Source organism: Pyxicephalus adspersus, chromosome 11 (assembly GCF_032062135.1).
Source record: "Pyxicephalus adspersus chromosome 11, UCB_Pads_2.0, whole genome shotgun sequence".
NCBI classification, from domain to species: domain Eukaryota; kingdom Metazoa; phylum Chordata; class Amphibia; order Anura; family Pyxicephalidae; genus Pyxicephalus; species Pyxicephalus adspersus.
The window spans coordinates 33,407,853-33,435,793 of NC_092868.1; the positions used below are offsets into that span (position 1 = coordinate 33,407,853).

Below are 27,941 nucleotides of genomic sequence, written 5' to 3' on the forward strand. Positions count from 1 at the left end.
CACCCATTCAATGTGATATTAGAGTGGGTAATAAACAATTTCCAATGCATAAGTCCCCTTACTGCTTTTAGGTTTATATTGTGTGGACTAATAACAATTTTTAATAAGGATCCCATAAATTGTCTATATTTATACGGTCCCATATACTGATACGTCCAATCCTGTTCGATGCAGTGTGTAAATAACTTATTAGGAATCTGATCAGATGAAGTTAATATTAACAGTAAATAAGTGTAAAATGATATCTGTAGTAATGCCTATTGAAATAAAATAACAAAACAACTGCTGCGTTTTATAATGTTTTCCGGAACATAGTTGATTTAACTTTTACTGTGTATATTACTGGTACTCTGTGTTATGCAAAGCTTGCGTTTCCTTCATTAAAGTAATTGAAAACCAGCAGCAAATTGGCATTCTGTTTCTTGAAGAAAACTTCTTTGTGGAACTTAAGAAGACTGACCTCGCTTTACACCCTAACTATTAATGTTATGTCAAATGACAGTTGGCACACTCTGTGCCCATCTTAAATTACTTTAAAGCCTAACCACAAACCACTAGATAATATTTAATCCATTTATGTCCAGTTATGAAACTTTTTTAAATAATTATGTTTCTTACATTACCTAAAACTGGTATTAGTATCTGAATCTGAGCAGTCTAGGAAATTCAGGGTATGTATTGCTTACATAGAACATGCTTACATGCTTGCAGAGCACTGGGATTATTTATTGGTTCTTTCATTGGCTGGGGTATGTATTGGACCAGGGTCTATTAGTAAAAGAAGAAGGATACAGTGAGTGAGCAATGACAGCTCTTAGAGTAATGTGCAAGCAACCTCAGAATTTCTCACAATCCTGCCACTGTTACCCATGCCGCCATTTTTTTTTGCATCTGATGACTTCTCCTAAAGGCCATTGAACACCACTGATGATGAAACATCTGTACATGTGCTGTTTTTTTATCATTCCAACGTGGCTCCATCCATAGGTGGACATAGTAACTGTTTTCATTTAATGCTATTAGTTTGATGATATGGTAAGGAAGTAAGTCAACAGACCCCAACTTCTCTTGGAGTATTTTGAGGTGTTCCTAATTCAGCTGAAATATAGTCCCTCATTCTGTAAACCAGTCCCAGGGCTTCCTCTCAGTTACATTTATGCTAATAATATATCATTCCGAATAAGATATCTTTATAAAGTAGTGACCTAAATATACTTTGGTGAAGAATATCCAGGTACAAGTCTTTACAATAGCATCAGAGGATGCTATTCCCCACCAGAGGATGTTTCAGGCAATATCAGATTTACCGCTTTATAAAGACTTTATAGACTCCAAAGTGTGTACATAACCAAAAAGGTGTGATTTGGATGAAATAGGGAAGGTTTGAAACTACTGCTTGTTTTTTGCTGTTTGAGTCATTTTGGGGAGATTTCCCTTTGGTTTCTTTTTTTAGCAGACCCTATAGGAGGCCAGAAGAAGTATTTACAAAGTGAAGGAATTATTCCTCTTGAATAGCTGTGACCAGAACAAGTCCTCCCATGGAAATATGTTCCTACCTCTTGTAAAATTTGAGATTCCTTGTCATATTCTGTCTTGATTGACAATGGCTTGAGTCAAATAGACAGACTGCTACACAATGCCGTAATCTGTGGCAGAAACTATCTAATGTCACCAAAAAACAATCACGAAAAATGGCACAGTAGACAGGACCTCTCTTTTAACACGACCAAATCCAATTGGAAGAAAAACAAACAAACAAGAATTGTTATTTTACAAAATATATATTTATATTTATTAAAAAAATGGCAGTTTTTTCTGTTTTGTTCATTATTTATCATAAACTTTGACCATAACAAATGGAACTGGAAATCACATATATAAAACAACAGATATAAAAATGAGATATAAAAAAGGTAGACAGACAGGTTTAATAGGTACAAAATATTTGATTAGTGACCTCATATATAAAAAAAATTATGTATCTTTTTAAAAATTAGGTTTAGTTTTAAGCTGGACTCCACACATTCAGCTAAATACAAAGGTAAACACTGTTTTACCCACTAAAGACTTTTTTTGTCATCCAGCCAACCCTGTAAGATGGAATAGCTAGGTCTGAATTCTCCACTGAAGCATCTGAGCAATGTACCCTTTAACTGAAAAATGAAAGAGAAGTAGAACATCTATGGGGGTCAACCTTCTGTTCCAATACCAGAATATGTGAACTGCTGTAGGGCACCAACTGGCTTCACATGTTGACCATTCCTTTTCCAGACTGACTGCTATTAAACAGGGGATTACAGAAGGCTTATACAAAACAGCCCCAGGTATTCATTATAGCTCTAGGTAAATTAGTTGCATGTAAATATTTATTTCTGTATTAATGAATAGGTGCAATAATTGGTGTTTTATACTTGTCTGGAGTTCAGCTTTTAGTCAGTTTATTATTAGTTATTTACAAAGTTATACAAAACAGCTTTTCATTGTTTTTCAACATTAAGAAAGCAACATATTCTTGTTCATACCTTAGCCAAATCCACACCTTGAAATGGCTGTCTAATAAAATAAAAAAAGTCTCTTTCAAGTAGTGACAATCTTGGAATTTAAGGAATTTTGTTTGAGAAGCTTTGGCTTTGACAGATACACTCGTGTGAACCTGTTCAGAGAGTGCAAAATAGGTTTCTGTGAATGTATTTAAAAAGAAAAAGTTATTATATGTAGTGTCTGCTATAAATATCAAATATGGACATTAAGCAACATTCATTTCTAAAGGAAAGGAGAATATCATCCACAACTTTTCCACAAGGTAAATATATATTTTGTTCCTGGGATTTTTGTTATAATTATAATATTATTAAATGTAAGCATACAAAACAGTTTTTTATTGTTCACAATATAATATATGCTGAGATTTGGCTGTTGTGGTATGTGATGATGTATATGCATGGTTTATGTATACCTAATGAGAAGTGGGTTTTAATGTCACTTTAGCTTTACAGTCTTGTATACGCTGTGTATTCTAATATCAGATTTTTTTTCACCCAATTAGGAAAGCTATCAGTGCATTTCTGAATATTTCTAATCAGTAAACTAATTTACTCATTAGAATTGTGCCTTACGGAGATCAAATAATGGGATACATCTTTAAAAGTATTACAAACTATGCTGGTCCCATCACAGTGGTTTTTTGGACGAGTATCTTGTAGGCAGTAGGCTAGCTACATGTGGTCTGTGATCAATTGTAATATTAGTAAACCTTTCCATGGAGAACACAGATTAATCCAGCCAGCCTAACCATTATAGTAAAATGGCATTTTTCTGGAATACTAAGTGTAGGTTTGCCTAATGTTTTATACTGTTTATACCAGTAGATGAACACAACAACACTTGGCACTTCATTGTTCATATACTGAAATTCTCTATAGGCTTCCCAGACATTTATTTCTGCCCTAGTTATGGATCCCCAATATTAGGATTGTGCTACATAACTTTTGATCCTCAATAATACAATCCAATCCAATAATACAATCTAATATAATCCAATAGCCACTTCAATTTAGTCAACAGAATGTTCCAAACCATATTATGATTTTTTATGTATCCACCCTCATTTTTGAAAGCCACAACCTTCATTGAGGCTAAAAACATACCCATTCACAAACTCGGAGTGTCCTATAATACAAGTAATATCAGGTTTGATGGCAAAACATATAAGGTAACCTGATCACTTACGTACACAGATGAGAAGATTTCAGAACATGCATTTCCTATCCATTATGTTTAAGGAGGTCTGTCCATCAATCAAATATTCTGATTTTCACCAAACATTCCCTGGTGGATAATCTATTAGTGCGCTCTATACCACATAGACCTGAAAGATTCCCCATCAGAGAATGTTTGCAGAGTGCTGGATTCACTGCTTTATAGACTCCAGCTACCTCCAGAGGCAATGGCTTATCTCTGCTCATTCAGCACTTTAAGCCAAATGTTAATCCTCTCGAATGACTTTTGTCTGTATTATCAACATCTTACTATCTCCTGAGATCATTACTACCTCATATGAGGTGATTACCATATAAATGGACAATTCTGTTTAAATTGGATAAATATAACCCTTCTTACACTGCTAATGTTAAATTAAAGCATTATTATAATTCTGAAATGTATATATTTTGCTAACTGTACGTTGCCACATGTTTAATTAAAAATATAATTAGGGTTGCCTTACAATTCTTTAGCTTTAATGTAGGTAAAAATTGGGGTAAAAGAAACCTAGACAGAGTACCATGAGCCACAGCAATATAAATCTGTCTGCTCAGGAACGATGCCCTTTGATGTTTAATATGAAGCTATTACTAGATAATGATGACTCTGGCACAGTGAACATTTTGTCCTTTGGCTTGATTACAGAACAATTACATCAACTGTAATTTTCATCTATACTACAAAATTGGATAATATAGAATACACTTACGGTTTATTTACTATTTTTGTTGAATTCACATTTATGTCAGTTTTTAGGGAAAATCAGGATAGGCAGCCTTATATATATAGTAAGTTTTCAACAAAATCCCTTTTTTTGAATGTGAATGGATTATAGTGTAATCAGTGCAATATCTGGCTATTGGAAAGCTGTTACTTTTTGGGAATATCTGGTTACTTGTTAAATGTAGCACATGTCATAATTGTTCAGGTCCTTTGTAAAGAAGTCCTCAGAGGATGTCATATATCCCATATAGTCCATATTAGTGTAAGAATAAGAATCCTGCTCTCTCGCTGATCCTTGATAGTCCATGGTTAAACAAAAAGTACAATAACAGAAGCTGGAATTGTCCTGGTGTTGGTAGACGTGCTGATCCATTCCGGCATATGCACAGCTATTGGTGTCAGGATGAGAAGGGGAGCTGTAACTCTGTGGAATAAACTCTACACCTTGGCAGCTTGGAGAATATTCAAATGAGTTTGACCTATCTGAAGATTCTGAAGGTGACTGTGGTGTCTGCAATAGAGAAATATAATACTTAATTGTGGAAATAATAATACACTTAATTACCTTGAAGGTATTCTCTTTAAATTGTTTTTTCATTTCAAAACCCCTGACTTATTCTAATTTGTCTATCTAGATCAATGGTTTTCTCTTCCCACACCTTTCTGCCACCTCCCAAAAAGTTATTATATATTAAGGATATGCAAGGAAAGAATGTAAAGGTGAAATGCATACATAAGACTTGTCCCACCTAATTTTTCCTGCCTACTGGAAGACTTGACTTGGATTGAAGCAGAAGATAGTGGACACAACTTCACAACCTTAATTCTCTGCTGGGAATATTGGATATATGGGACTGCCCTAAAATTTGTAAAATGGACAGAGAGAATTTTGAAGCTGAAACTAAAGTCAACAGCTGTCACAGTGAGTAATGTTGATCATCCTACTAAGATTGTGGCATTTATTTTTAGGAAGCTTTAAATCAAGTTTTAGCAAATGTTTAAGACTGGAAGTTCATAAATGAGACAAAATGTGCAGCTTTGGCTTAAGAAAACTTCTAGCATCATGGAAAATATCAATAGCGGCCAACACACTGAATTAGTAATCCCATTTTAACAGCTGGTAGTCCCAGTCTTTATTATTATTTTTTGATTACTTTTATTTATTTAGCAGCTGGTATTTAAATACTCAACTTTTGACTATTGTGAGGAAAGGGTTAAAGTGGTTACATCACTATGTTTACCATTGCTTCATACAGTGAGCTGACAACAATGGAAACAGCAGTAGGAAATATGATTTGGGAAGAGTACCATACTTTGTTGTGTTTAATAGCACGTGTACATGTTTTCTGTTGGTCCAAAAGACCAAAACCATAGGCTGATGATTGTCTTGTGATGTGCAGGGTACAATCGCCAATCATAAAGCCAGGGAATCATTTGGTTGGGCTTGATGATATGCCCCCAAAACATCTTTGTTTGTATATATATGTAGGGTTGACAGGGGCCCCTATTGGCAGCAACAATTGGGCTCCTGGTAGAAGGCACAGTGAGCACAACACATTAATTTTTCCATCAGGAAGCACTAGAAACTAAAGTAAGTGTTTTTTGTGTGGAGGGCAATCTCTTTGTTTGCAAATACCCTTTACAAGCCATTTGTGTTATGGGAATAGGGGATCAGAGGAAAAGCAGATCTTGTATTTGCCCTGGAATGTCTTTTTATATTGTTATCATGTACATATGTAGCATTACACAGTGCTTTGCATATGACCAATTGTCCATTAGAACACTTCTAGTATTCCTACCAATGCCATAGCCAAATGCTCATGACATTGTCCAAGGCCAATTGTTTTTGGAGGGGATGCCATAATATTAACCTAATAAACTATCACTATAAAACCATGTCCCTACAGACACCCACTCACATCAATGCACACATACTATTTCCTATGGATTGCTGTGTATAGCACTATGAATTGGACCTTTATTCTTTATTCTTGATTTTTTTCTCTGCATAATCATTGGGCTATTTCTGAACAGCATTGCAAGCTAAACATAATGGAGAAAAAGTGTGTGAATGCTTTCAGCAGTTGCCATAATATAGATACAAAATATAAGAAATAACATGCTATTTTGATGAATGAGATCCATATTTAGTCCTGACATTGCTTTCCTTCTCCTTCTATGTCAGCGGAAGTCTATAGATCCCATAAGACTGTGTACACATATTTGATTCCTGTTCTGAAAATGATCTTTTCCAGTGACAGGAGAACAAACAAGAGCCCTGTTCTCTCCTATGGAGTGGGGGTAATGAGCTCATGGCACTCTGATGTGTCCTCCTCCATAAGAATGTACAGTGGTTAGCCGTACTTGGCCATTCATCAATCCGCTTGGATAAAGTTGTGAAAGATGTCAGGCAATGGATAGATTTTTGTTTTAGTCTATATATAATGAAGTCATGTTTTACATGCAGTACTCTACAAAGCTTGGTATTATTAATATAGAATACACCATTATTACTACAATTAATTATCACTCTGATTGCTCAGCAATGTTCTAAAAAAAATTATATTCTATATTTTCAGTCTGTTCTCTAACACCTTGTATATATGGATATGACAAGTGGCTTTCAATACCGTAATACCGTTCTGGACTTATTTCTACATTATATTCTTATTTCTTACAGGACTTGACCTATTAGACTTTCCTGTCCTGGCTTTATCCCTTTTCCTGATACTACACCCAGCTCAATTCCCATTCCTGGTGTATATATTCTGTGGATTCTGCTCATACATTGAATTATTTTTGCTAGTGACTGCTCATATCTTCACCACAATACAGATAACAGAAAAAGAGTTTTACCATGTTCTCATGGAAGATGGGGAATGGCTGGATAGGTCCTTCTGAGAAAGTTGGAAAGACATTCTGGAAGTCACAAAAGCTGTTCTCCACCATGGTGTCAGGCTGATAGTAATGGTCCAGTGCCAGCTGATCCAGTACGCTTGTGCTGTCATCCTGAGCCCCATAGGAGGTCATTGGTGTGGTCTGTAGGTATCCAGCTGCAGGCATAATGGGTGCACATGCACTATAACATGCTAGGAGGATTAAGACACAAGACCATAGTTAGATTTAAGTATACAATGGAAAGATTTGCATGTCAAACAAATGACTATTTTGCATAATCTTGTTTGCTTTTAACAAAAGGTTTCAGATGTTGATCATGTCATTAGGACTGCTGAAGTTTAACATTATAATACAAGTCTTTGTTACCATTAAGATGGTATATTGAACAAGTGGATGGTACAATAAATATTTGTAGTCTATCTGAAAGATCTTTTTAAATTGCACAGTGTATGCATAGCAGGGTGTATGTAATCATTTTAGTGCTGAAAAGCAACTCACAACATGAGGGGACCAAAGTGTCTGTAGAACCATGCACAAATATTATAAATAAATATGGAATCTTTCCAACCCATGACCAGCTTCAGCTAAAAATTACTTTGAATTGTGAATATCATGTTGTTTTAATGGGAAGTATACAGCATGTTTGGGAATGTTTAGTAACGGTAACATGAGTGCATGACAGTTCACCTGATTGTATTACTTTTATGACAAATAGGAGTAAGAAGATCTGAGCTGTCTGTTCTAGAAAAGACAATGTGGAAGACCTTCTGCTTTGTCAGTGGCTAAAAAGGATTACAAAGGTCATGCAAACAATTTTGGGATAGCTGAGTAATGCAGAGTTTAAAGATCATAATAAAAGACACTCATTATTAATATGACCTGTATTATTCACATAAACTAGATTAGGGAAGTATATAGTGGAAAAACATTTGTAAAAATTAAAAAAAAAAACATAATTTTAAAAAATTATTTGAAATATAAGCACAAGCTAAAAATAATACATATATATATAGAGAGAGAGAGAGTGAGAGAGAGAGAGAGAGAGAGAGAGAGGGAGAGGTAAATATAACTATGTACATTTTTAATGTTATTATTTTCTTGGTAAATTCTAATTTTGCTTTAGGAAAGCTTCAAATCTATTCTGTTTAAGAAGAGGACAACTAAGCTTTAAGGATAAAATTAAAATCCAGTTCAGAAAAGGCAACTTGATCAGATCTCCTTTGTGTCCCAACAAAGACACATATGCTTGAGTATTGAAGCAGGATATGAGAGGTATAAAAACCTCTAAATACCTTTTGTTGAAACTAGCAGATCAAAATATGTCACATTCAGGCATTTAAAAAAAAAACCTTACATGGTTATCCTGTTGTCCTCATCTGCATTCCTCCTAGCATTTAGCAGATCTGATTGGTTGGAATAATTATTGAGTGGATCTTAAGTTGAGCTCTGAGCTTTCAGACTTCCATGTATAAAGAAATCCCTGTGACTAGGTCATGATTATTTTGTGATTTTTTTTTTTTTTTACTAACCTGGAGGAGGGACTGAATCAGAAAACTGCATTTTGTTCTCCTGGGAGCCCTGCAAAAAATAAATAATAAATTGAATTAAATAAAGATAAAATATCAACTGCCCACCTCTCACTGTATATCTTTTAGAGGAATTCAGCTTGGTTACTATACTGTTGGTTGACAGTAGGTAAGTGTGAACTTTATTTTTATTCTTTGTATGTTTTTATGTTGTATGTGTTTTCTTTTCTACTAGTTATTATATTATAGTTATACTATTTGTATGTTCAGTTAGGAAAGTAAAAAACAATAATTACATTTCAGTTGTAAAACTTGTAAAATAGCAAAAAGATGAGGTGTATAGAACTTTCTGTACCACAACAAAGAGAATTATTACCTTTTAGCACTTATACTGTATGTTTTCCCTTTTAGTACTTATATTATTATACACGTACACCTCCATCTGGTTTTAGGCTCTCATTTACCCATCATGCAAAATAACTTGACTCAAGTAATTACTAAAAAAAGAATATTGTACATCCAACAAAAAATGTTTATTGTAACAACTGTTTGGACCCCCTGATTAAATGGACCTGTAGTGCCATACAGAACTGGGCTAAGGTCCAAGGCATGGTAGTGCTTGGCCAGCTGTCCCAGCCTGGAACAGGTTAATGTTTAAAGGGATGGAGGTGTTGTAGAGTTGATGCTATCAGTGTAATGAGAGGAGAGGGAGGGGTTGGAGAATGACCTCAGGCATTGTTCCTATAACTCATACTGGATTCACTATCACTATTCATGAACCAGGAAGCGCTAATGATTTACTTGGCAGCTCCCAATGCAAATATCATTGACTGCAGATCACTTCCAAGAAATGTATTTGTCCTTTGTGTTCTTTTATTTAAGGGGTGGTTGCTGCTATTTCTTTTTTAACTGATCAAAAACTTGCAATATTTCCTGATCTTTATATTCTGATAATATCTGGAGAAAACTAGAATTATTGTAAGAACATTGGCAGGTGTAGGGTAGAATAAGGTTTCCTGGAACTGTAATGGTTATAAAAGCCTATCATAGCTTCTAAGTGTCTCTTATTTAGAGGAACAGGACTTCTATGGTCACCTAGACCCCTATGTTCCTTTGTTTTGCTTAGGTGCCTTTATCTTTTGTCTTCAGCGCAAACTTTTTTAAAAAAAATGCACTTTTTAAAATATATGTATATGGAAAATGCAAACTTTTTTGATGAGGAGGAAAAAATTTATCTTTTTTGTTCTTTGCATTCCATTAGAAAAATTCACTCTTGTCTTGTAGACACAATAGGAAGAGAAGGAGAGGTTGATTTTCTAAAGGAGTTTACACATAAAAAGAGTAAAGATTGTCTTGTCATTTTGTCTATTTTATTAATTTACACATGATTGGATTGAAGGGATTAATTGAAGGGAATTTTTTTTTATAAATGTAAAAAGCCAACTTCTATTGAAAATCAGCCTAAAACTTTCTGCAAAGTGAGGGACATCTGCTCTTAGACAGTTGTCCTATCCTATTCAGAAGATTTCCTTTCTTTTCCTATTCTGGTGACAACTCAAAAAACGTATACTATGTGGCAGTTAGCCAGTGCTGGAAGAATGCAAATCTGTGAAATGTGTTTGACTTAAAGGAAGGCAAATAATTATTTATTATTGTGACTTGTGATATGTGATAATTGTGTGGTATAATACAAGTAGGTGCAATGTATAAGGTGCACAGATCAGTATAATCTTCTTCAGCTTGTTTTTCATGTACTTACTGTACTTTGTTTTAGTATATGTACTGTAAGTGGAAAGCTGTGCTACAAAAAAACAATGTTCTGTAAGACCACTCCCACCAATTACCAGGCCAACCAATTACAGAGCTGAGCAGACTTTTGGAATTATTTCTAAATAATATTGGTCCTACTGTCACTTGCAAATGGAATGGATAACTGGTGTAATTATTTATTGATTGGAGATTCTTAGTCACTTTTGTAAATCAGTCTCTTTGTGGTGTCCAGGGGAAACCCTATATAGATTTATAAATATGCCTGGTTCTTTTCTTTTTTGGGTCTTTAAATTTCACCAAATGCTTGCCTAAGGTAAAGTTCAAGGATTCCCATTGGCTGATGGTTGTATGTGTTCTGGTGCTGGTGGTTGTAAGTCATGTCAACTATCAGCCAATCGGAACACTGCCTACTGTGTACCTTGACAATGGTCACCAGCTGATTTTTACCATGCAGCCACTTGTTACTTTACCAGCAATTTAAAATATCTGTGGATGTTTGTGGAAACTGCAAAGGGCAACAATTTGAGACAAAACTAACACAAGTGGGATTTAATCTTCATCCCTGGTCTGTACCAGGGCCAGTTGGTTGTGATCCCCCCTTATACTAAACCTTTAAACTCCTACACTCTATTATATTTAGAGAGAATATTTGGTGTAACTACTTTGGTATTTGACATGAACAAGTTCTTGCATGAAAATATATTCATTAGTAAACTTTCCACCGAATATGTTCTGTATAACACAAGCTACGGTGTTCTATTGTGAACTGTTACTGCCCAAATAATATTAACATTCATTATTATATGCTGCCCAGTGGTGATTGGCTCCTATTGGTTGTCTGTCATCATCCACTACACAATACTTATTGGTTTATTATTACCTGGCCTTGAAAATCTGTAATGCCCAATAGCAATCAATTAGAGTCAAGCTTGCACTAAGAATTGACATCTAAAAGATATGAATCTGAATGTGATTGCTGTGGGCCAACACATTGGAATTATTCTGATAAATAACGCTCTACCTCCTATACACCAATTGGAATTCACTGGACTGGTCAGTTCCATACATAACATATTGAGAATGTTTGGTATGGAATATTCCCAGCCATTCACAATGCCGGATATAATGGTAGTACTGGAAGGTTTGTAAGTCTATGCCTTAGGAACAAAAATGTCCTTTCAATTGTCTACCAGGCTGATCATACCACTGGATATACCTAGATGGCAGTATGAGAACATGGACAAGTATATATTACTAAAATGTAAATATTCATACTGGACACCCAATCTTTCTCCCCTCCCTCCCTGTTTTCTATTCAAGCCCTGAGAAGTGAAAGTGCAGGTCTTTTCACTGGGCACTTTCACACCAGAGGGCCCCTGTGAGCAAACAAGAGGATAGTCAATGAAAGGTAACATAAATGGTATGGAATACTGCAATATCATGAGCAATGGTGATCTACAATGTCTAGTATCTATATCTATATATGAACAACTTTCAACTAACTGTAGTCAGAGTAATTAAAGTGGCTTTGTTTGCAAAAATAATAGCAAAATCCAATTTTAATACCAAAAACAGGTAACATAGACATATTAAAAAAAGCTTTTGCTGCAATATTTATCTTTATTTTGGATCTATCATTATTAATACACTACAGCTCACATAGAGTCTTCATTCCACTTTATTGAATAAGCCCACATCTAGCATGCAACATTATAAATCATCATCATGTGACTTTCCCTTTGGCCAAACCTCATTCCAATTTTTTTAATTTCTTTGTATTTATATACTTAATTTGGATTTTTATAGTGATGGTAATAAATGATTATAATCATTGAATTAGGCACATCTGGCTACATTTGTGGTTTATTATGCATTATATTCCAAAAAGTATTTTTTCTAGTGCATGATTTATGATGTATGTATGTCAACTGTTTATCACAGTGGGGTGCTGGACATTTAGCAACTTATGTTCTTCCTATTAGGAGGCTCCATTATTGGGGACTGTGCTTTAATTGTAATGAACCCCAGTCAAAACCTAGTTCACTAACTTCCCCAATTACCCAATTGACATAATTGCAAGAAAATGGAATTCTCTGCATTTGGGGCCCTCATTATTGCAAACATCTCAGTTAGTAATGCTGACCACTTACAGACCAAAAAAGTTATCAGATCCCACCATAACTAAGGGTTTATATTGAAGCAGAGTACCCTAATTGCCCCCCCCCCCTTTCCATTAATTTTTGTATTCATAAAGTTGTAATATTTGTGTTTTTTTCTAATATATTGCAACCTGTATGTGAAAAAAATGACTTTTTTCTGATGCTGATACAGAGTGTGATTTACTAAAGGAATTCAGAATGTTCACACAATAAAACTTAGTGTCCACATTGTTCAAGTACACTTCAAATACTTAAAACTGGTTGTTTGATAGCAATCCCAAAGCTGTTCATTTAAACCAGTTGGGCATTGTCCATGGAAACTTCAGCTTTGCTTTGCATTAAATCCATCAATGCATCTTTAGCAGCATTTCTCAACTTTTTTACCCCTCAGGAACCATTGAAAAAAATTTCAGGTCTCAGGGATCTATTAATAATTACTTTTGGGGGTTAATGAAAAAAAGCCTCTTAAATTGGTGGCCAGTGCAAAGAATGTTCCCCATACAGTTGTAACTAGAATATTACCTTTTCAGACGCCTAAAAACCTTATTAGAGACATGCAGCTGGTTCTACCAAGTGGTGTTGGCACCAGAACTATCATCAGATGGGAAGTCAGTCTGCCCCTGTTTGAGAAAACTCTACCAACCTATGGAGGAACTCTGGCTGAGAATAGCTGACCTATATAGAATTCTTTAAATGTGTTGCTATAATGTGTTATCTAACATGTGGTGTTTTCAGTATGTTGCTGCCTGAGGAATGTGTAGAGGACTCTAAATTTTGGAACATGTAAAAGCTAATTCCTGTTTAGTTATTTAACCTGCACATGATTGTATAAATAAGTTTTATATGAGGATTCCAAACTTTTTGTACTGCATTGGCTTTTGGTTAATAGGAAAGTTACCAATAAAGGGGAAAACTTTCTACAACTTTTGTAGTGAAATAATTGACTAGTACAACTCCAGTGGAATAAATTCTGGTTGCTGTGGATTCTCGTCCATTGCTCATCACCAAAGAAAACACATTTTGCCACCCTTTTCCCAAGCATTTCTGTGAAATCATTGTGTATCATTGGCTTGATGTGTTCTCAGTCCAATAGAATAGAATCATCAAACCATACTTACACTTTCTGATAGAATCTGTCACATATATTATGAGTGCAGTCCCAAGATGTATGCAGATAGATTAGCTTAATAAGAAGGTGGAGATCTTAAACCTCACGCACATACTACACAAAGGCATTGTGCTCTTTAAACAGTACAGTAACCAAGCCTATTAATAATTACATATATCTGGCACCGACTATCCCAGGTGAGAAAAGCAAACAATGCGATGTGTCTATTGAGCTGCAGATGTTAGTATTAACACTAAATACTTCTCTAGTAGCAACTGAACACATAAACCATGGAAAGAAAAACTTACTGAAAGGTCTTTCCCTGCTTTGAAGGCCCTCTTCTGTTCCAACAACTCTTTCACAGTCACTCTCACTTTAACGCCTTGGTACACCTTTGGTTTGGCTGAAATTAAAAAAAAAAAAACAGGTAAACAAAATTATAATTTGTATCATGAGAAAAATAAATATTTAACCCTTCAGGATGGATTTGATAGTCCACTGACTTTTAAGAGCTTCTTTGCACAGCTGCTGTGTGTCTGTCTATATTGTTTTACCTGCCAAAGGATTTGATGTTCTGTACAGTCAGACTCGTGATTTACACATATTTTGATCCTGGCACAACCAGACACGTGTAGGTCCTTATTAAGCAATAACCAGTTTGGTTCTGTAATCTACCTTTCCGTATCAGCCTTTTCACTGGATAGTCCAAAATGGCTGGCCAAAATTACAAATCATTTTTGGAAGTTGGAATGGAGTCAAATGTAAGTTTCCTGGACTAGCAGACTCAGGCAGTGGGGTTACCCTCTCCTTGGCGCATAGCAAACTGATGTGATGTGCCCTCGAGTAGTAAACTATACTGTAGGTTAACAGTTGCCCTGGTAGTTGTATTCCAGTTTCTTCCTCCAGGGGAGATAAAGCAACAACTTGGCCAGAAGTAACTTACCACCTACCACAAAATGAATCCCATTTGCTCCTATTCAGCTGAATGGGAGTGGTTGGGAGCATGGTTGAACCTGTGCTGGGGTCAAAAACAAATCTGAAATGATCCTTACTGTAGGAGGAAAAGGTAGAGTGCATAGGGCAGCTACCAATGATAGCGAAATTCATAACTTAGTGATCACACTTTACTTGATTAGCTGCTTTTACTATGAAAAGGGAATTAGTCATACACTACAAAAAATAAAAGCACCCTATGCTCAAAATTCCAACGATGACCTCTTGGGAAGGCCTAAGTAGGTTCACTTTTGTGCATTTAGATATTGGTCCCATTGTGGATGTGCTTATTGTTTAGTTGGGCAGTGGTCAGTTTCCACCATATGCATAGGGGCCCCAAAATAAGATTCTTCACTTTGCAGCCAGTCATTTATTGTAGTATTTGTTTAGGGTATGAGACTGATTATTTAAAGAAATATGAATCATTACTCAAAAATCTGTGTGAATACTCACTCAGCCAGTCGTGTGAAATACATTTTTGGGTATTTTAAGTGAACAGAAATTTGCTTTACACATCAAGCAATACCAGGAGAAACAGCTTGAATGTTGCATGGGAAGAATATTCCAGGTAGAATAAGGGAAGGGCTGTGCCACAACATCTCATATACTCTATAACAATCAATTGGACTTGGACCATGCTGTCCTAAATGCTACAAGAGCTCCAGAAATGTGTGAATCAACATGCTTACAATTTGTAACAATGTAATTCTCAAAGCATGTTCACATTTGAGATTCAGTTTCCAAATTGTAGTGCATCACTTCCTGCTATGTATATTAGCACCCAACATCTAGTATGCGGGTAAACAATCGATTGTCTGTCAAGCAGTTTTTGCCATGAAATCCACTTTGAAGGTCACGGCTAGAATTTGGACAAGTCTAACCCGTATCCATACTTCCTAGTTTTATTGCTTATTAATGCTACTGGGCCCATATGCAGCCATACAGAATTCATCACTGTAGCTGACAACATCTATTTTGGGATGAGGAATGGTTAGGACTCGTGTGACACCCTTTTTTCTGAGTGAATCCCATAGAGAGGACTTCCTGACTTCCCTCATTTCACCTTAGAATCAAATTCAAGCTCCTGTGCTTTGCCTTTAATTCTCTCCATAGTTCTTGTCCCACTTACCTGGTAAAAAAAATACTTCCATACTGACCTACTAATGACTTCCTCACTCATAACCTCATCACATGCACGGTTCCAAGACTTTTCCGCAGCTGCCCCCACTCTCTGGAATAGTCCTCCTCCGCCTATTTGGCTTGCTGCTAATTTCTGCAAGAGCACTCAAAAACCCATCTTTTCAAACTTGCCTACCCGTCTTCTTCTGTCTCTTAAACCCTCACTACTCACCCACCATTCCATATCCCTCCTCCTATTGTGTGCTACTTCCCCCACCTGGTAGATTGTAAGCTCTTTGGGGCAGGGTCCTCTCCTCCTCCTGTGTCACTGTCTGTATCTGTCTGTCATTTGCTAACCCAATTTAATGTACAGTGCTGCGTAATATGTTGGCGCTATAAATACTGTTTAATAATAATCTAGTCAACAGGGATACAGGCAGCAATACATTTACTAACAATACAATATATTGATGAGAAGAACAGCTACATGTTCAATTCATTTCAGTGAAGGAGTCTTTTTTGAGCCACGTTTACACAACATGGCCATTTTTTATGGACAATAACAACTTTTCACCTAAAAATCCAACTGAGCTTTGTAAATAGGGTGAACTTATGTTTCCTCATGAAATCATATGCAAGAAGAAAATTCTGTCTTAAACATACTATATATACAATCTAAATACAACTATATCTTACTCATTTGGGTTACTGAACCAGAACAAGTCACAGATCAGGAGTTCTGACTTTTCATGAGCTGACTGATTTCAGAGAGTTAGGACTCATAGTGAACCTGTTCACTTCTTCTGCCTGAGCTGGGTTTACTGGAAAGTACTGAGTCTCTTTCCCAGCAAGCTTGTGAAATAGTCCAAAAAAGCAGACAGGTAGTGGTTCCATGCAGAAAGCCAATGCTTTGGTATAAACCTTCCCTATTGGGGCAGCATTGTGGCATGGTAGTGGCAGTACATTACTTCCTTTTTGGATCACTGATGTCACACAGTGCAAGCATTCTTGCATCCATCCCAATTCATATTATATTATCTTTATTATTTCTTGATTTATCCTTTCTTCTATTAGGAAACCATGAAACAAATAAGAAAATAAAACTACAAAACAAAAAAACACAATATTAAACAAACACAAAAAAGCACAGGAGTTCTGGTAATTGACAGCCTCTGCACCTCTCTCATGGCAATGTTACCTGTTTTTCAAAGTTGACTTTTTGAGGAGTTTTGAACAGAGTATTGGAAGTTAGAATGTATGTCAGGTTTTTATTGCAGTGGATCACTTTCTCTATTTGTTTTGGAGATCATATTATATGGAAATAAAAGTAATTGGAAATCAAACATTTTCAGTTGTCACTATAAAGAATGAATCCCAAAATGTAGAGGACTACTTTCCAAAAGTATATTTCTTTCAGGAGAGATTTCCTATACTATAGAACTGGAAATGCAGTGAAATCCCCCCAATGAAACTGATAGCACATGAGCAGATGTCTGTTGTTCCTTACTCCATCCAACAAGAAAATAAACATTTTTACTTTATTTATGCTTTTATTTTCAAGTGTTATTTATTGTTGGGAAGGCTGATGAATGTACACTTATGTAGTTTATAGATCAATCTGCCGCATGCTTTTATCTGGGGATGGGAAAATGACAGTAATGATTTCTACTGTTGTAAGCAGACAGGACACTTCTCTGTGCCTTCTCTTTGTTCTGACATCTGGAATCAGTGAGCTCACCTCTCATTGCTTTGTATTAGATAATGGCAGATCCAGCCATCACATAGCAGCTCTGATACAGGGATACAATGTATCCAGGGCAACTTATACATTGTTTCAGGTTTCTGCTGGAGGGAAACTATACAATGTATTCGGTGTGCTGAATAGGTGCAGGAAACTACAAATATATTTTTATAAATATACAAATATATATAAATTGATGCATAAATCAAAAACAATGTATCTTAAGGTGCAGATTTTCTATGTGTTGTACCTATAGTTGCAGGAAATTTTATCTATGGGTGCAGGAAATCTATATCCACAGGTGCAAAAACATATAATATGTATGTGTAAGTTCCAGAAACGTATACATTGTATATACATGTAATGGATTTCTATACATTTTATCGATAGGGGCAGAAAACATTTACATTATATACAAGTGCAGGGAATCTATAAATTGTATGTATATGTGCAGGACGCATGTATGTTGTATGTAGAGGTGCAGGATACATGTAAAATGTGTGTATAGGTGCAGGACACAGATACAATGTGTGTATAGGGGAAAGGAACATGTGCAATGTATGTATCGGTGCAGGACCCATTTACAGTGTGTGTATAGATGCAGGGAACATGTGCAATGTGTGTAAAGGTGCAGGACACATGTCTATTATGTGTACAGGTGCTGTGTGTATAGGTGCAGGACACATGTGCAATGTATAGGTGTAGGACACATGTGCAATGTGTGTATAGGTGTAGGACACATGTGCAATGTATATGTGCAGGACACATGTGCAATGTTTAGGTACAGGTCTGTGACACCCTGCACAGGTCCCATCCATGTCTGATCTGTATTCTAGCTGTAGAGTCGTAAAGCTTTTCTCGGATCTGTTGGAGTATTTTTACGACAAAGGATTAGGCAGATCCCAGGGAAGCTCTATGGATCATCTACAATGGACATTAAATCTGCAGCCTGGGACCGATCCCTCCTGGGAAATGAAGAAAGGACTATTGTAGGGCGCTTGTAGGGCGATCTATGTGTAAGTAATCTATCTCTGCACAGAAATCACAATGTTCTATAAAATGAGCTGCGCGCCGGACATGGCGGCGCTCCACGTGTAGGAAGAAGTGGCAGCCAGCCCCGATCTGTACATCGCTATGGTATCAGATCGCGATCGGATCTGGTTCCCTGTGTCCAAAACCCAAAGGTTCTCACCAAAACCTGTAATATCTCATGTACGTTATACTATAAAATCTGACTACATCCGTGCACCCCAATTGTCCCAACAGATCTCAGGGTGACAGCAGAGCCCTCCCACATCTATCACTCAATATACTGCATGGGGGGTTCTGCTTTATTATATGGAGACGATCGGCATAGGGAGTAGTCTCTGTGTGCTATAGACTATGCATGTGTCATACAATGTGACACTAAAGGGTTAACAATGATCAGATAATACTAATCATATAATAAAAGATCGAAGGAGGATTTCAATCTGATCAATGACTGGAGATTGGATGATAATTGGTAGTGCAGGAGCAAAGCACAAGTTATATACTAAATTCTCTGTAATATAACTGCAATACTAGGAAGTAACAGAGGACTGCATGGACATTATTCTGTTCTGCACATGGTATCATATATAAAATTCCCTGGAGCTGTATGGCCATGTTCCTGTTTTCTGTACAAGGCTTACTATATATATCAGAATTGTGATATGTATGAAGCTGATATAGGGCTCTGTATGGTTACAGTAAGATAAGAGGATGGTGCAGATCTAATACAGATATATACACAGCAACAACATAATACAAAAACAATGTCAGTATGATAACATGATCCTGAAATGTACATTATAGGCTGCATTGTGTCCCCCTCTGCAGTCAGCCCATCAGATGTGTAAATCCCATACATGTGTATATGACTCATTACGGTATTGGTGTATGGGGGGAGATTGTAGCACTGAAAATGTATGGGGCAGATCATAATAATGAATATGTATAGAGTGGATTATTATAATCAGGATTTATAGGGGAAGGTCATTATAATAAAAATGCATTGAGCAGATCATTCTAATGAAGACATGTGGGGCAGATTATTATAATAATAAAGGCTCATGGGACAAAACATTGTTATAAGGAAGTATGGGGACATAATGTTATTATAACAAAGACACATGGTTACAATTACAATTAAATATGGGAGCAGATTATTATAGGAAGTACAGGGAAAATATTAATATGAATCATGGGTACAAATAATTATATCTAGGTGTAGAATGAAATGATTATTACTAGGCATTGGAAGAGATTATTGCAATGAAATACTGGGGCATAATATTATTAAAAAAAACACACACAGGGGGCAAGCTATTACATTGAAGTATAAGTGCAGATTATTATTATTATTAGAATGAAATATGAGTCAGATTGTTATAATAATGAAATATGGGTCATATTATTATAATAATTAAATATAGTGCAGATTACTATTTTTAGAATGAAATATGGGGCAGATTATTTATATAATGAAATTTGGGGCAGATTGTGATTATAATGAGGTATTGGTGTAGATTACTATTATTATAATGCAATATGGGTGCAGAATATTATAATAATGAAATATGGGGCAGATTGTTATTATAATGAAGTATGGGTGCAGATTACTATATTATTGAAGTATGGGGCAGATTATTATAATAATGAATTATGGGGGTAGAATATTATAATAAAGTATAGGTGCATATCAATATAATGAATTATGGGTGCAGATCGTTATGACATATAGGTTATTGCTATTATAATAATTATATATAGGCGGTGCGGATTATTTGGTATAAGAACAGATGATTGCATTGAAGTGTGGGATCAGATTATTATAAATAAATTTAGGTTCAGATATTTTTAATATTATTATTCATGGGAAGAGAATATCACAATGAAGTATAGGGACAGGGTATTATAAAAAGACACATGAGGACATGCTATTAAAATAAATTATATATATTATAATATTATAATGAAGAATGGGGCAGATCCTGTGTACATTTGTATACATTGTATATGTTTCTGATCTGTGACTCAGTGCTACCCTTGATTTAGTGATATAATTGGCATTTGAGTATTACTGTGTTACTGAACCTGCTTATTCTATGCCTAGCCTAATAATGTCACAGCCGGGCTCCCAGCGGCTCATGGGCAGCCTGGTGCCCGCTTCTGGCAGCCTAGGCTGCGGCTTAGAGAACGGGAAAAGTCCCGTGCACAGCGACCCCCGCTGGCCATGTGCGTAATAGCACGTGAAGCTGAGCGCTGAAAGTTCCGATGACAGCAGGGAAAGAAAAGTTGGGAGCCTCGCCGATCTCCGCTCCAGAACCGGGCTGAAGGCACAGTACAGTGACCCCACAACACCTGCCTAGGTGGGGAGGGAGGAGGGAATCCCTAACGCAAACCCTAAGGCTCTGATCGCTAGTTCTAGCCATAGGGGAAAACAGAAACGCCCAGTTTTAACGGTCAGAGATGGGGGGATCTACGAAACTCTGATTTCTAATCTCCTTTTTCCCTCCGCTGTGTCTTTTTTTCTGCTTCTATGTCACTAAAATGCACTTGATTTGTAAACTACATTCACATGATCACTGAATCCTCATAGCACGTATGGAGGCAGATCATAGCATGCAACGCTACAAAAAGCCTGACAAAGCAAAAAAAAAAAAAAAAAAATCTCAAATAAGGAAAAAAAACTATTACTAAGTTTACTACAGATTGCAATATTAATACACAGTGATCTAATATTAGGATTCCAAAAAACAGCTGTAGCCTACCGTGTAAATGAATGAGCACAGAGCTACAGAGCTATACTGAGTCTGATCACACATCTGCACTGATCCTCATCCAGATGATTAATATAATATATAAACTACAAACTCTAAACAATCTACAGCATCTAAATCACTAATATATTATCCAGGCATGGCAGGCAGGAGAGATGTGCTGCTGCAGCTATTGTGCACATTGCACTGCCATGATCCCATATTAAACTCTGTCTTTTTTTCTTTAAAGGTAAAAAGTGTAAAAGAAGAATGAAAGAAAATGTAAAAAATGTGCAAAAATTGGACATAAAAGATGCAAAATGAACTTACCAGACATTGGAGAAGATAAATAGAGTTTTGCCTTATTTGAAATGAAAAATCTCCCTGTGATTGTGCTGTATGGCAGCCCAGCACCTCTTCTCTATACAGGGAAAATAGGGTGCAAGAAGAGAAATTCTTCAAAGTTCATGAAATCAACCAAGTCACTTTGCCTAAATTCCCACTGGAGATATACAATACAAATGTATTATACCTACAGATATATGATTGAAATTTATCCCCACCATGCCATCTATTTAAAAACTCCAGAAACCAATGATTTGACAATCAATGATTGCGCGATAGTTTCAATTTGAATATTCAAAGCCCTAACAAAAAGACAGATCTTTTTTTGAAACAAAGCACTTTTACATATAACTGAGGGTCTTTGGGAATAAGATTTGATGTCACTCCCTCCCACTGTCCCTTTTTTTTCGATTTTTGCGACTTTTTATGAAACTTTCCCCAAATTTAGCTGTGTATTCACAAAGAAGTCCAGAAATTGCAGGAATGCCTGGTGCAGGGGACCAGCGATCTGTTCATTTGTCAGAAGAGATAGATCAGGATCTGTGGGGGCACTAGTGGGGTTTGTGGGGGTCGTGGTGGGCTCATTTTGGGGGGTTTTGGGTTATATGGCTGGGATATGCCATGCAGGGGGTGTGGCAGCTCAGCACACAGAAGTGCAGGCCAGGCGCCTCTGCTATGTTACAGCCCTGATCCCAGCTCTGCAAAGACAATGCTACATGCAAAGAAACAAACTAAATCTACATTTATTATACTTTATAGGGTGCTGATCTGTGTCACTAATAAACCCGATTGTATTGTAATCCCCGAATAATTACACCAAGTAATCACACAACAAACACACACACCTATAGTGCACTCTGTCACAATGTTTCACTCTATATAAACACAGACATATATATATATATATATATATATATATATATATATATATATATATTTATATTTATATTTTATTAGTAATGGATCGAAATCATATCAAATATCTATTCTCCGCTAAATACTGGCATTCTCATCTATACCTGTGCAACAGAGACCTTGTAATACTTTATACATGCTGAATATACATATATACATGCTTGAATAGCTCATCTATATATTTTGCATTCATTACCTCCGTTAAATATATATATATATATATATATATATATATATTTATATTTTTTATATATTTATTATTAGTAATGGATTGTTATTCCAGTTACTGTCTGCCAAATTCGGCATCCACTTTATGTTTTAAAGATTTTGATACATTGACATATATTGATACAAATACTTTTTTTTATCCACTCTGCTTAATGCTCTGCTTAGGAATGTTTGCATCTATTGCCATTTTCTAAACATGTCTGTATGTGTCTTTATATAAGATAATATATAAAACTCTGCTGAATATGTGTATTATGTGTTTTTCTTAATGTATAGGTAGTAATGTCGGCTATATGGAAACCTTCATATTCTTTGTACCCTTCTGCAAGGTTTTGTGTATATATATATATATATATATATATATATATATATATACACAAAAAAATTTGTATACTGTATATACAAATATATACAGGGGTATACAGGTATATATGTAAAACGCTTTTTTATGTATGCATAGTTATATATATATATATCAAAATTTAATGTAGTTAGCATAGTACATAGTATATAAAGGTTTGCATATACGGGCAGGCACTGTATTAATATAATTGTGGTGCAGGCTCAGCTCATGTATGTTCTGCACATATCTGCACCTCCAGCAGAACATTATACTTGATTCATGTGATGCTGTGGAAATGGTGCAGATATGTCAGGTGTGCTCACTCCTTGCACAGTGAAGTTGGCAATTGTGGAATTAATTGATTTTATTCCTAATAATTATTTTTATAGTGTCTTTACACCAATGTCCAATATTGGTTATTATTTTTTCTACAATTTAGGCTTTATTGTTATATATTATTTTTTTATTGCTAGAAAAGTGACCATGATTCTGGTTTGCAGGCAGCGATACATTATCCTGTATACATTGTATCTTCAGTTCTGTATTACAGCGCAGAGTCGTACTGAAGGGTATTGTGTGTGTGCAATTTATACGGCGACATTGCCACCTACTGGCAGGAAAATGTATTGTGCGTTGGAGTTCTGGGAGATCCCCACAATTAAAGGAGACCTGCAGCGAGAAGAACATGTTTGATGTCATTTGCTTGTCTGAAATACTAGCTTCTTGAATGTCTTAAGTTTCAGTCTTATCCAAGGCACTAACTAAAGCAAGGAAGCAAGGTCAGAAGCTCTTATTCAAATACTTGTTTAAGATCATTGCATTAATAAAGCCATGGGGCATGCATAACAGCAAGGCAAATAGCTATATTAAGAGAAGTTAGTATATATGTACTACATAATTAGTTCAGTTTTTTACAATAATGCTCTCTTTGGTCAAGCTTCTATTTTTCAGGCCTGTGACCACCCTCCCAATGACATTACGATGCTCCAGTGGTCTCCCGCAGTATACAAAGTGAGGTCCAGAGGGCCCATCTACATTCCAGAAGTTCACCAGCTGCAGCAGAGCCAAGGTGTAATGTAGATATTGCTCATTGTTACCTCCCGTGAGACCAAACAAAATGCAATTCAATAAATAACATACAACAGATTTTACTTTTATTTATTTATTTATTTTTTGCATTTGTGGCTGAAAGACATGTTTATGTTCATTTTTGGGATAGCATTACTTTCTGAGGTTAGTTTATAAGCTTAAAGTGTTGGCAGTTCATTTTAATGCTCAATGTTCATGGATTTCCAGAGAAAGAAAATAAAAAACAGCATGCTTAGGATCACAAAGAGTTAGTCCTTATGCTTCATGTGAAAAGTGAGAATATTATAGTGCTTAATTTACAGCTTTCCACTAATCCAACCAAACAAACAAAAAAGGAATTCCTAGTTAAACCAATTAATTGCGTATCTGCGCGAAAAGTATTCCTACATTGACGGCCATTGAGATGAATGTCCCTCCTTACAATGATAATAGTATGCCGCCATTAAAGACAGATACAACTATCATTGATACCCTGCATCTGCACATGGCATTGGGCCTGGGATTAGGCTTGCACCATCTAAAAGGAGGTCAATCAAACACAAGTCACACGAGCCCCTGGCAACCTCTCAAGGGACCCTGTGGTTCCATGGCTTAATTTTTACATTTCATTCATAGGCGTTTTCCTTTTATTTTTACTCTGATATTTCTCGTTGTATAAAGGTGAGATATATATTTTGGTGGGAATATAAGGTTTAAATAACTTTATATAATTTTTGTACATTTTGAAGGCTAAAAATAGAATCTGTGGATTATCCAATTTGACCAGTTATAGTTTTTAACAACTAGTGTTACTATAGATATAATTACCTATTTATTAAGTGATTCAAACATCATTTTGGTGCAATGGTATGAATAGTATACATTTATCCTATTGCACCCATATAATGTTTCTACTGTAGTGTATAGGGAATTTACCATAATGGGTCCAAGACTGGAGAATATACATTGTCATCAGTGAAGCTGGGTGATCCAGCAAACCTGAAATGGATTTCCTAAAAGACATTTGCTCGTTAGCAAATGTTTTCAATCTTGGACCTCATCCATTTCAGGTTTGCTGGATCACCCAGTCTTATTGAATCTTCTTCAGTCTTAAAGAGCTTTAATAAATCAGGCCCCATATGTGTGTTTGAGCTCCAGACACCAAACAGCCAATATAAATAGCAAATATAGTTGAATATGAAAGATGTTTATTAGAAAAAATCATCTAGTCCTTTTCTCCCCGGACAAAGTGTTCCTGGTCCTCTCCCCATCATTTATTGGATTTCAGTCCAGCATTACACACCTAGGGGGTCTACATGGAGGAACATCCTCTTCTCCAAACTGACATCCACCCATTAATGCATTTTGATATTTGCATGAGGCCATTTACTATGCCATGTATTTAACCTAAGCCTAAAATGATTCTGTTGCTATAAACAAATTCATCCTAAAAATAAGAGTGTTCCTGGTGCTCTTTTTGTGGCTCTTCACTGTTTTGCAGAGCTACGGATTTTTGGTAAAATTTTCACATCGTACACATCGTACACAGTATTGTGTGTGTCTGATGGTTCCATCCACTGGCTTCTATGTCACTAAAGCACAACAAAATATTGGGAGGCTGGAGGAATCACAGCATGCCGAAGGGGATGCAGGCACCTTACACCCACAAGTCTCAGATGTGAAGGCTGGAGGCCATATTTCCGCAAGACAATGAAGATTCAAGGAACAGACAGCGGGAAAGATTAGTATAAATGATCTTTTTTTGCAGGTTGTGTTTTTAAAAAGTAGCTTCAAAGGATTAAAGAAAGATGCTTAAAGCTGAAAAGCTGCACAAATGCTTTGTAAAAGTTTGCTGTATAGACTGCTCTTATACAAACTGAAGCTCATGTACACAAGGCCTAAAGAGGATTTCATTGTGATGTTTTTAAGAGAAGTGATAGCGCTGAAAGATGGTTGTGGATGCATAGAATTTAGATAAGAAGGCCAAGAATCATCCTGGAAATACCGGGGGGAAATACTGAAGACAAACCCAGGAGACGAAACATACTCAGAGCCAAAGCTATACCATTATGCCTTCCTCTGTGCAAGGTTTGCTTATTGTTTTTGCCTTTCAGGAATTATGTGGGGAACTATTTGTTTGCCTAATACTACTGTATTATTATTTATTGTTTATTTAGTGTACTACAAAACATTATCCTTTGTTTTTCAGATTACGTGTGTTTTTTTGTTTTATGTTTTTGGATTACTTTGGTGTTTTTAATATATAGTTGTGCATGCAACTTCACTGCAGCAAACAATACGATGATTTGTATAAACAATTGGTATATGTGTAACTGTAATTGGTTAAAATAAATTTTATTGTAGGTGTTTAACATCAGTAATATTTATAATTGTCTTTAACCAACCAGATCTCAGCATACAAAAAACTTTTCCTTTTTTCCTGGTTTAAGGATACTATGGGCTCAAAATCCTTATTGTTTTTTTGTATTGCTCTTTTGAAATAGCAAGCATCAATCTGGTAGTAGTTCTCATTTTAGTAGCCATGCAGTGACTTTTAGAGCTGACAAACCTACAGCAAGAAATAGAACTATGTATTCATAGCAGTTTTCAGGTGGGCTGAATGCTGAGTACAAACATTCAATGGCCTGCTTTTTAGTTGACTGACTTTAAAAAGCCAGAGCTAAACATAGGTGAAAGGTTTGCATAGTAATTTAGGAGATTTACTCTTTATGATACAGCATGCAGGAGCTTAGCACCCTTTTCAATGTCAATAAGCTTTTTTTTATTATTCTACTGATTTATTACTATAATTGCAGCTTTAGTGTATGCCTTGGTATGCATTCTAATGGTTATTAATGCACAGGATTATGACTTTTGTGTTAAAAAATGTAAATGCTTTCTATAGGATGGGGCAGGTGGTGCACGGTGTTTATATTCAGGTGTAATGATGCCCAGTACATAAACATTTCACCTTAAGTTTTCTGTGATTCACACAATTTTCACACTTTTTTAAACACCTCTCCCCCAATGCTAAAAATAGCTTAGTCGGTGTTTATAATATATATAAAAAGAGGGAATTCTCCCCTAATATTGCCGGGAGATTTAGAATAAAGTCAAATTCCACCAGAATATTGATCATTCTGCTTGGTTCTACAAATCATCTTTATATTCCATCAAACGCTGCTGTGATAGACATATAAGATGTAATGGAGCTTATTTTATTAATACACATTCACATATTGTGATATTCTGGTTGTGTTCATTTTGTCCTTGATATTTATACGTGTGTTCTCTTTGTTGTGTTTAGCAGTGTGTTAACCTTGTGTTGTTTTTACAATATAATCCCCTGGGAAGACTTTTCCTAGCCTTCTTTGATGATGTCTTTATTTCTTTAGAGATTTGCTAGGCTGGGTCATTTTGTGGTGGCTGGCTGCAATGTACACATACTCTGATAATCTTAT

At 35.9% G+C, this 27,941-nt stretch overlaps 1 protein-coding gene and 1 long non-coding RNA gene across 2 annotated transcripts; one reads left to right on the forward strand and one right to left on the reverse strand.

Annotated features, from left to right (window-relative positions):
- Window positions 1-1,762: 1,762 nt before the first annotated feature.
- On the reverse strand, window positions 1,763-14,353 carry POU2AF3 (POU class 2 homeobox associating factor 3; the record flags this gene model as incomplete). The annotated part of the gene is made up of 4 exons (XM_072426706.1): window positions 1,763-4,996; window positions 7,342-7,574; window positions 8,913-8,961; window positions 14,255-14,353. Coding segments are annotated over 4 exons (717 nt in total), but the record flags the coding sequence as incomplete, so codon positions are not given.
- Window positions 14,354-18,575: 4,222 nt separating this feature from the next.
- LOC140340691 (uncharacterized) lies at window positions 18,576-23,313 on the forward strand. Its single transcript, XR_011922705.1, has 2 exons — window positions 18,576-18,815; window positions 21,832-23,313. It is a non-coding gene; the product is annotated as an uncharacterized lncRNA (long non-coding RNA).
- Window positions 23,314-27,941: the final 4,628 nt, after the last annotated feature.